We start from the raw sequence: 11,377 nt of genomic DNA on the forward strand, positions 1-11,377 counted from the left end.
CGTTTCTGGAATTTGCTTTTTTTTTTATGCATGTTTATTTAGGGGCAAAAAGAAAAAGAAAATGCTGACAACTTGTTTGATAATGTATTTTTTTTTTTTGGGGCAAATGCTAAAGGACCAACTTTTTTGTCCAATTTTGAGTCAACTTTTGTCTTTTTTTTTTTTTTTTAAAAAAAAAACAAAATAAAAAATAAAAAAATGTCTAAATCAACCCTATTTATTTTATGCCTTTCTTTTATTTGGTATTTTTTTAAAATGAAAAATAGTATTTTTTTTTTCCATAATAATGACATTTTCTTAAAAAAAATGACATGCCCGCTGCCCGCACATAAGGAAATAGTGGATTAATTTTCAAAAGCCATGCCTTTTGAGGTGTCCTGTATAGAACATCTTTGATTGTCAATGAGGATAAATCATTGTTAGAAAACGGGAACCTTCTGAGTTTGCATACATCTATGAACAGATATTCAGGCTATGTTTGGCAAGAGGTGCTTTTTTTTGGTTTGTTTAGGAATATGTGTTTGTTTGGTTTTAGTGAAAATGTTTTATAGGAAAAAGTAAAAAAAATATATGTTTTGTATGAAAAATGTAAAAAATTTATATTGTAATGATTTTTTTATTTGAATAATAATAAAAAAATAATAATTAATTTGATATAAAAAATAAAAATATTATAATTAATTTTGAGGTAAATGTATGACATTTGTTTTTTGTTTTTTGTTTTTGGGGATTGAGGTTGGTTTCGCTTAGAGTTTCAGGATTTCTGATCATTAGTTTTAGGCCCTATCTTCGTTTGCTTTGAGAAAGAGAAAATTGGAAAAAGCAGCTTCGGGGCCTGTGTCACTAAGGCTTTCACACAGCCTTGGTGACACAGGTGAAATAACAATGGTCATTTCTTGGAGGTGAAATGGTCCAAGAATTGGGAACCAATTCGTGGAGGTGGGCCTGTGTCACCACGTGTGTTTCGATTGTCAGGTCGCGTTATATATATATATATATATATATATATATATATGGCTTGTGTAGGGGCCGTAGGGCTGGTGAAAGCCTTGGTGACACAGGCCCCACACAAGCCATTTATATAAGCCATATATATATATATATATATATATAACGCGACCTGACAATCTAAATCCAATTCTTGGACCACTCCTTGGTGACACAGGCCCCACACAAGCCATATATGTATATATATACACGTAACGCGACCTGACAATCTAAATCCAATTCTTGGACCACAGCCTTGGTGACACAGGCCCCACACAAGCCATATATATATATATATATACACGTAACGCGACCTGACAATCTAAATCCAATTCTTGGACCTTGGGACTTGGGAGCCTTGATGACACAGGCCCCACACAAGCCATATATATATATATATAACTCGATCTGACAATTTAAATCCAATTCTTGGACCACACACAGCCTTGGTGACACAGGCCCCACACAAATTCTTGGACCTTGGGGCACCTGTGTCAGCACGTGGTGACACACATTGGGGTGAAATGGCCAATTGCCTGCACCCCCCAAACAACCTTTCACCCGTGATTGTTTTTTTTTTTCTCTTTCTAAAACCTGTCATTGTTCATTATTCTATCTGACGTGTTATAGAGCTTCAGACTTGTTGTTTGTGAGTAAATGATGTGGGAATGAGGACTCAAAGGACCGCACTCAGATCCTAACCCTTCAAATTGAGGGCTCCTCTAGCTGCGGGGACAAACGTGCTAGCTTAAACGTGGCTTCGAATATGTTTTTTTTTTTTTTTTTAGTAATTTTGAGGGGCGCATCAATTTCAAAAGCCAACTATCATATTATATGTAAACCAAAAAAAAAAATCGTGAAAGAATTTGTAGAATTAAAAATACTTTTTACAAATTGGTCCAACTCCTCGTATTATACGAATCAATTTCTAAAAAATGTGACATGTATTTCTTAGAATATCATAAACACATTTTTTTTTTTAATAAACATCCAAAGTTTGAAACAGTGATGGGAATTTAATAAACGTTTTTAGTTGAGGGGCCTAAATTTGACATGCTTTTTTAATAATATTAGGAAAAAATATAAAAAAGTTCCTTCAACTATCAGCTATTAAAAAAAAAAAACTCATGGAGTTTAAAGTGTACTAAAATAATATGGTTAAATACTTGATTAGTACTTGGGTTTGCACAATTTTATTTTTTTCTACCTGTGGTTTAAATCCAATTAGAAATGGTACATGACTTACGGGAAAAGACCAACTTAGTACCTCTGTTAGATTCAGTCACACGTATCATCAGTTCATCACATATAAATGCCACATGTCCTAAAAAAATTAAAAATAATAATAATAAACAATAAACAATAATTTTTTTTTTAGGTTTTAGTAACGCTCGGTCTAAGGGTGGCCAAGCCAACCCCTACGGCCAACCTAGGGGTGGCTCAACCACCCTCATTGGCCAAAATGGAGGTGGTTTTTTAATTAATTAATTTTTTAAATATTTTTTTAGGACACGTGACATTTCTATGTGACAACATGTGGCATTCCGTTAGTTTGGGCTAACGGAAGTATTAAGTTGGTCTTTTTCTATAAGTCAGATACCATTGACATTTATGATAGAATTTGAACACCAAGTTGGAAAAAATAAAAATGTACAAGTCCATGTACAAATATAGTATTTATTCAAAATGATGTATCAAACTACAAAAGTTATAGGGCATTGAACACTTTATAATTCAGGTCAACTTCAGGATCTAATATTGCATTTATCACTATTTGTTATACCGTCAGAGCGATTTGTAATTTAGACCAACTAGAGTGACTAATTTTTTATTTATCCCAATTTTTTTTTATTATATTTAGTTTAGTTTTTATTTATCCCAAAGAAACTCCTCGTATCACAAATTGAGAAGTGAAGGTAAAATCCTAAATAAATAAATGTTTAGGGGTCCAAGTTTCGATGAAGGCTTTTTTTGGTCGCATGATAGTTTGGCCCTATAGCTACCTCTTCACATGGACATGGTGGCACTCTAACCAAGTGTATTGATTTTGCATTTTTCCTTTGAAAGACAAATTGGAAATTTGGAAGCATGCTGCCAGCGAAACGCTATATTAAGCAATACATTGCAAATTTTTCCAGAAAAATATCCTGCTTATATCCAGTAACCCATATAACACACCAAAGTAAATTTATTAAGGCCTTCTTGTACAAAGAGACACAAGACTTTGTCCCTCATTATACCTATAAGCAGGACGAAAACTTCCCTAAGACTCTTGAGCCGCATTGGAGAGAAGATCTTTGGTCGTCAATTGTGAAAAAAATATTATTTACAAAAGGGGAGTCATCATGGCCGTTCTGAGTTTGCATACATTGATCTGTGGGCATATATTTGGTGTTTCAAGATTGCTTCATTACTTCACAGCTGACTCTTCGAGAAAATTGGGAAAAGCAGCTTCTCCAACTCCACCACATTGAAACCCAATTAAGTAAGCACACTTCATCTAGCAATATCAAACATAACAAAAGTTAAATAAGATGCAATTTAACAAGAAAAACTTCATAGGCAACTTACATCTCAAATTTGCGATTGGCTTCCTTTCTTTTTGTCATGTACACATCACCATCTTTAGGTAAATTGCTTACCGCACTGTCTGCAAAAATTAGATGGAAAAGAAAAGGGGGAAATGGAAGGTGAGGAGTTTAGAAAATATCTTGAAAGAGAACAGCACTAAGCTTGTCAACCCACCCAGAGAACATTTACAACAAGATTTTAAAAATCTGATTAGCGAATTTTTGTCAAAGCAACCACGGTACCAACATAAAGATGCTTCTGATTGGTATATATAATGACTGAAGATAGCTGTGGTTCGTTAACCCAATCAATTCATAGATGCTTGCCAGTATGATGGTCCTAGTGATTCTCTTGCATGTATTTCTGACCAGACAATTGTTTTAGTATATAACATCTAACTACAATCTAAAGAGCTGTCAGGGGTGTAGAACAAATATGGATCAAAAAGTTCATTTTATTGTTCGGAAATTTCAGATAGATTGAAGCATGTTCTTTTGGAGGATTTAAGGATGAAAGAAGGTCATCTCCCTGTGAGGTACCATGGAGTTCCTCTCATTTCTTCTAAACTTTCTTCAGCTGATTGTGGAGCTTTACTTAGCAGAATTTCTGGTCGAATAGATTCTGGGCTTTTCAAAAATCTCTCTTATGCAGGTAGGCTCCAGTTGTTATCTTCTGTTCTTTACAGTTTACAAGTGTATTGGATGGATATTTTCATTCTTCCCAAAAAGATTATTAGAGCTATTGAACAGAAATTCAATAGGTTTCTTTGGAATGGGAAAGATGAAGGTGTAGCTAAGGCTAACGTTGCTTGGTCTGATCTTTGTTTTCCTAAAAAGGAGGGAGGTTTGGGGTTGAAAGACTTGAAGTTTGGAATCAAACATCTATGCTTAGGCATATTTGGAGCATTTTTGCTAGGTCTGGTTCCATTTGGGTTGTATGGGTAAGAGAAAATCTTTTGAAGAGAAAGAGTTTTTGGAATGTAGGCATTTCTTAGAACTGTTCTTGGAGTTGGAGGAAAATCTTGAAGCTGAGAGATATTGCCAAAAGATTCTTAAAGTTTGAAGTTGGGAATGGGGATAATATTCATATGTGGCTGGATTTGTGGCATCCTGCAGGGATATTAATTGAGCAATATGGCTTTAGGGTTGTTTATGATGCTCAAAGTAATATTGAAGCTAAACTGTCTTCTGTCATCTGCAATGGAGATTGGTTTTGGAGACCTGCGAGATCAGAAGCTTTAGTTGACATTCAAGCTAGACTTTCTGAAGTTTGCTTGGGCCAGTTTGATAAGCCTATTTGACTTGGTTCTAAGAAGGGTGTATATGTTAGTCCAAAAACTTGGGAAGCTCTTGGAGAGAAGAATGCAGAGGTTATTCAGTGGAAATTGATTTGGTTCCCCCTTGCTATCCCTAAACAGGCCTTTATCTTGTGGCTTGTAATGAAAAATAGGCTTCTTACAGGTGAAAGGTTACTTAAATGGGGTTATAAGGGTGATATTCAATGCTGTTTTTGTCATAGTCAAATTGAAACTCGTGATCACATCTTCTTTGAATGCAGTTTTAGTTCTAGAATATGGAAATTGCATGGTTCGTTGCAGGGTGGATAGGCCTCCTGTTATTTGGGATCATCTTGTGCAGTTAGGATGTAATTGCTGGGGCAATAAATCTCTTAATTGCTTGTTATGTCGGGTGGTTTTTGGTTCTGTGGTTTATAACCTTTGGCGTACCAGAAATGAGATTAAACATGATGGTGTTCCCAAAACTGAAGGGCAATTGTTGAAGCAAGTTTTATGGGAAGTCAGGTCAAGGATTGCTGTGAAAAGAGGTTTTCCTATATCTAAGGAAAACCTTTTGTTGTGCTCTTTGTGGAATTTACCTGCTACTATTCTTTGTAATTTTGATTTGTAGGTTGTTTCCCCTGTTTTTTGCTTTGTGAGGGGTTGTTTCCTCTGTTTTCTTTGAAAGGGGTTGTGTCCCTTGACTTTGGAAGGAGTTGTATCTGTGCTGTGGAGTTGCTCTATTTTGAGCTTTGGTTTAATGAAATACTTATTCATCTAAAATATATATATATATATATATATATATATATATATATATATATATATATATGGATCATAATGATCCATTTAATAATGTGCCGGACATTTTTTTCTTCAACAAAAGAAAACAAAAACACTAAATATGCCAAAACTACTACTACAGAGCTGCGGCCCAGCGGGGCAAGGGAAAAAAAAGAAAAAGAAAAAGAAAAAGAAAAAAAAAAGGGTGCCTAATCACATCCGTAAGAGATTAGAGGTTCATTTGTGGTCCAATCTTGATGTAATTTTAGTGTGTTGCTCATGACAATGAAAACTACATATTGATTGGTGTCGATCTTTGAAATTCCTCTCCAGTCGCTTTGTTGCTAATACCTACTTAGTGAGATCTTTCTTTATTCTTGTTAGAATTCATTTTAGGGTGATGAATTTATGTTTAATCCAAGAATGCATGTATTCTTGATGTGGTGATAACCTCTAGATATTTCTCTAGGGAAGACAATTGTAAACTCATTTTTGTTAATAATGGAAGATTTGATTGGACTAGGTCCCATTGATTTTATCTTCGCATTGAAGGGTTTTCCACGTAAAAATCTTGGTGTCTTGCTTGTGAGTTGTTTGATTATTATTCTGCTACTGTGACTATTTAATTTGTACAAAGATGAGTAAATTAATTCCTCTATAACATCTGAAATTGGTGTTCACTCCAAACAAATATATAAAAGGGTGGGACTGTCGAAAAAAAGAAACCCTAGAATATATATATATATATATATATATATATATATATATATATATATTGTAAGTGAAACTCTAGAATATATATTCAGCAATTGAGTTGCCTGCACATAAGAAAATGGTGGATTAATTTTCAAAAGCCACGCCTTTAGAGGTGTACCGTATAGAACATCTTTGGTTGTCAATGAGGATAAATCATTGTTAGAAAATGGGAACCTTATGAGTTTGCATACATCTGTGAGCAAATATTCAGGCTATGTTTGCCAAGAGGCTGGACCGGACTAGCCTCTTGAGTGCTTTTTTTTTTTTTTTTCTCGGTCTGTTTAGGAATATATGTTTGTTTGGTTTTAGTGAAAATGTGGGAAAAAGTAAAAAATATATATATATGTTTTGTATGAAAAATGTAAAAAAATTGTATTCTAGTGATTTTTTTATTTGAATAATAATAGTAAAAAATGATTAATTTGGTATAAAAAGTAAGAATGTTAAGGTTAATTTTAAGGTAAATGTATGGGATTTGTTTTTTTTGGGGGGGATTGAGGCTAGGTCCGGCCCAGAGTTTAAAGATTTCTGATCATTAGTTTACACTTTAGAGCATTTTCAGCAGACTCCCTTAGGGAGTCTGTTCCCTATGTATAAAGAATATGTTTAAAAAATCGTAAAAAACATCCCACAACAGACTCCCTAAATGAGCCTCAACTATGAGGATCGCTACAGTGGAACCCAAAGTATAGGGTTCCACTATTACAATCTTTATGATTATTAAAATAAATAAATAAATGTTTCTCTCTCTTCTCTCCTCTTTCCTCTTACAATTCTCTCTCCTCTCTCCTCTCATATATATAATATAATTAAAATAAAATAAAATAAATATTTTAATGATATAGGGAATGATTAAGGAAAACTATTGTGATGTATTTTGACATAGGGAAGCAAAAATAATTTAAATTCTTAAATGTAAGAAAAATGATGAGAAAGCTGCTGAAAATGCTCTTAAATTGCAGCTGATCTCTTTCACTAATTGCAGCTATCCAATACCCGGAAGAATCCCACCACAGTCGTCTCTATCTTAGCCTTTTTCCTTTTCTTTTTCTCCAAAGCCAATCGATAGGGCATATAAATATCCCTTACTATCAAATCAACTAGATCGAAAAATAGTTGGAACTACACATTATAATTTAGCCACCCAAATCAATGAATATAATAACCACCACCACAATGCGAAAAATGGAATGCCGCGTATATAAGAAGAAAGCATACAAATTCATAGAATTGACCATCTTCAACTACAATTTTTTCACATCAACCACCAAATAGATGAAAAAAAATATTACACAAGGAGATCGAACGCAAACAGCAAAAGGAGCTATATATATATATATATACCTTGTAAATTACACATTATAACTTGGACAGCACATATTTAATTTTGCATTTTCGCCTTGAAATTAAGACAAATTGGAAATTTGGAAGCATGCTGCCAGCGGAACGGTATATTAAGCAATACATTGCAAATTTTTCCAGAAAATATCCTGCTTATATCCAGTAACACATATAACACACCAAAGTAAATTTCTTAAGGCCTTTCTTGTACGTACAAAGAGACACAAGACTTTGTCCCTCACTATATCTATAAGAAGGACGAAAACTTCCCTAAGACTCTTGAGCCGCATTGGAGAGAAGATCTTTGGTCGTCAATTGTGGAAAAAATATTATTTACAAAAGGGGAGCCAGCATGGCCGTTCTGAGTTTGCATACATTTGATCTGTGGGCATATATTTGCTGTTTCAAGATTGCTTCATTACTTCACAGCTGACTCTTTGAGAAAATTGGGGAAAGCAGCTTCTCCAACTCCACCAAACTGAAATACAATTAAAATAATTAGTAAGCACACTGCATCTAGCAATATGAAACATAACAAAAGTTTGCTACATAAGACACAAATTAACAAGAAAAACTTCATAAGCAGCTTACATCTCAAATTTGCGATAGGCTTCCTTTCTTTTTGTCATGTACACATCACCATCTTTAGGTAAATTGCTTACCGCACTGTCTGCAAAAATTGGAAAAGAACAAGGGAAATGGAAGGTGAGGAGTTTGGAAAATATAGAGTCAAAGAACATGTATCTTGAAAGAGAACAGCAGTTAGCTTGTCAACCCACCCAGAGAACATTTACAACAAGATTTTAAACATCTCAATGCTTGAAGATTAGCGAATTTTTGTCAAAGCAACCATGGTAGCAACATAAAGATGCTTCTAATTGGTATATATAATGACTGAAGATAGCTGTCGTTGGTTAACCCAATCAATTAATAGATGCTTGCAAGTATGATGGTCGTCCTAATGATTCACCTGCATGTATTTCTGACCAGACAACTGTTTTAGTATAGCATCTAACTACAATCTAAAGAGCAGTCAGAGGAGTAGAACAAATATAGATCATAATGATCCATTTAATAATGTCCCAAACATTTTGTTCTTAAACAAAAGAAGAAATAAAACTAAATATGCCAAAACTACTACTACTACTACTACTAAGTTATGAGATTTATTAAATGTGCAACCGACAAAGGAAATTAGCCATAAAAAGAACAATCAAGGCTCCGCTTAATAGATGTCCTCCAGATAACAACCATGAAGGAGCGAGAGAGAGACAGAGAACCAGTCTTGTAAAAGAAAAGTTCAAAACAAACACACGCACGCACTCAAACTATTTCCAAAGCAGGAGACAAGGAGGCAATTGTGGACATCCCATGAAGGCAGAACCATTGAATTGTATTTACACAACATTTATAATGTACGCATTTATACTTGTACCATTTGAGCTTAAGTTTTTCCTTTTAGAAAGGCCACTTTAAAGAATTCTATGAGTGGCATTTTGAAATTTAGTGCTTGTTTATTACTTCATTTCTTTTCCTTTTTCTTGTTTTTGGTGATGACTCCATTTTCTACTGTGCCATCACTGCAGAGGATGGAATTTTGCCACGAGGTGCTCTGGAAAGCACACATAAGTGAATCTATTTCTATTAAACCTCCACGCATAATACCCAAAAACAATAAGGAAGTCACTCTAAAGGAGACATACATGGAAGCGCCGCTGGTTGTTTCATCACCACGGTCCTGCGAACCTTTAGAGAAGTTTCTTTGTTTTGCTGCTGCCCACCCTGTTCAAGTAAACCAGTAGCATTAAGTAAGCATAAAGCAGTAATAGATGCACAACAGTCAAGTGCAAGTAATAAGGGGAGGACATCAATCTCCAGGGCCAAAGTTTATGGAACCATCCAATATTTCTGAACTAATATCCCTTTGAGACAACAAACACAAAAGGGGAAAAAAAGGTGAGGCAAACTCTCACTCTATAGCTGGTCAAACTCTTAATACCATAACATCATCTCCAAATGTTTCAGGTACCAAAAGGACACTAACAATTCCAATGATGATGATGAGAATCGATACAAGAAAGTATTTGATACCATCTTCTTTTCTTTTCTCTTCAATATCTTTATATGGCATTTTTGATGTAGTGCATCAAATGATATCGGGAATGCCGAGAGCACAACTGTTCTTGGACCTCCGGATTCGCACTCAGCCAGTCAGAAATTTCTTTAGACTTCACCACCTCGTTTTGATTCAAAGATTCTAACCAAATATACACCGGTCGCCATTGATCAGTACGTTGAAATCGATACGGTGGATTCTCACTATCGAACTGACTCGCTTCTTTATCCCGCCATAAGAGAGATGACAAATAACATTATCACAATATACTTGAAGAAACGAATTTTTGAAAATATTAATTAACTTTGCCTTTCGGTTTTCAGTGCTAAGGACATAAAATCAAAATTATTCCAAGTGCTTAAAATATTTAAATTAATTTCGTTCAATTTTATCCCTAAGTATACATATAATTCCAAATCTGGAAAATAAACAGCTCGAAATTAAAAGAAATAGTAAAAATAGTGGTACCTGAAAGGGGAGTCTCATGCAATTCTGGATGGAAATGAGCCTCTGGCAGAGATCTGCGCGAGGCATGGATCTGATTCCTTCGGGAAGAGAACCGTGGTTGGCATCGATCCAGGCTTCGACCTCGTCCATGGAGACCGCTTTGGCCTCGGGGAACGAGCAGAGCCAAGCGCGAGCCATGGTCTCCCATTCCTGGGACTGCTGGTCGTCTGCTCGTTAGGGTTTTGATCGGTGGTCGAAGGCCCGTGATCTTCCTCTAGGGTTTGTTCCGTGGAGTTGGACATTGTTTGTGCCGCGAAAGAAGTTCGTTTTCACTACGGCTTTTAAAAAAAAAAAGTTACTGACAATTATTGCGTCGAAATAGGTCGCATTAAGTTATATAGAAGTCCCGTCAGTTGGAAAGTCATCATTACCAATTTGCCATCCATTGCTTAATGTACATTGTCAATAGGTAAGGCCTAATCATGATTGAGTCAAGATTTGGGCTTTGTTTGGTAATGGGGATGGGGTTGACCCAAATACTGTTCATCACTATTTTTTTAAAAAATCAACATCAAAACATTATAACTTTTTCACTTTTAATATCAAATCATTCACTTTTTATTATTATTCAAATAAAAAAATCACTACAAAACAAAATTTTTTTACTTTTCCATACCACTTTTCATTTTTTTTATACCAAACATTCTTACTTTTTTTTCACATCAATCTACATCAACTACAGTGTTTAGGCCATTCCATTTGCCAAACACCCCCTTGATTTTAGGACCTTTAATTTTGATATTATGTTAAATTATTAATTATTCTTAAAATTTAAGTTGATAAAAAGAAATAAATTTAATCGTTTAATCATTAGTTTAACATACATTTTTATCTAAAATTGTTAATTAAAAGTTATATTTTTTTTTTCTATTTTACTTGATGGCTTTTCAAATCACTCTTTATTTTTTTTATTATTTATTTGTTTTTTTTTTCTAAGGATCGTATTTTTTTTAAGCAATTATATCTTTTAATGGTCATATTTTTTTTTTAAAAAAAGTCGAATTATTCAACAGTCATATTTTCTACTTTATGTTTTCATC

At 34.4% G+C, this 11,377-nt stretch overlaps 1 protein-coding gene and 1 non-coding gene across 2 annotated transcripts; one reads left to right on the forward strand and one right to left on the reverse strand.

Moving 5' to 3' along the window:
* The first annotated feature begins 3,670 nt into the window (after nucleotides 1–3,670).
* Nucleotides 3,671–5,465, forward strand: LOC132174022 (uncharacterized). The gene is made up of 4 exons (XM_088514504.1): nucleotides 3,671–3,677; nucleotides 4,033–4,473; nucleotides 4,674–4,825; nucleotides 5,019–5,465. The coding sequence occupies exons 1-4, from the start codon at nucleotides 3,671–3,673 to the stop codon at nucleotides 5,463–5,465; spliced, it is 1,047 nt and encodes a 348-aa protein (XP_088370630.1).
* Nucleotides 5,466–7,925: 2,460 nt separating this feature from the next.
* On the reverse strand, nucleotides 7,926–10,579 carry LOC132175173 (uncharacterized). The gene is made up of 5 exons (XR_015911762.1): nucleotides 10,299–10,579; nucleotides 9,806–10,041; nucleotides 9,418–9,496; nucleotides 8,306–8,384; nucleotides 7,926–8,192 (listed from the first exon to the last, which is right to left on the reverse strand). It is a non-coding gene; the product is annotated as an uncharacterized LOC132175173 (transcript).
* Between the last annotated feature and the right edge of the window lie 798 nt (nucleotides 10,580–11,377).

Source organism: Corylus avellana, chromosome 3 (genome assembly GCF_965113065.1).
Source record: "Corylus avellana chromosome 3, dhCorAvel1.hap1.2, whole genome shotgun sequence".
NCBI lineage: Eukaryota > Viridiplantae > Streptophyta > Magnoliopsida > Fagales > Betulaceae > Corylus > Corylus avellana.

Coding starts and splice junctions, on each gene's coding strand:
- LOC132174022 (XM_088514504.1), top strand. Junction 4,474..4,673: donor ATTTGGAGCATTTTTGCTAG/GTCTGGTTCCAT, acceptor GGCATCCTGCAG/GGATATTAATTGAGCAATAT. Junction 4,826..5,018: donor TTCAAGCTAGACTTTCTGAA/GTTTGCTTGGGC, acceptor GGCTTCTTACAG/GTGAAAGGTTACTTAAATGG.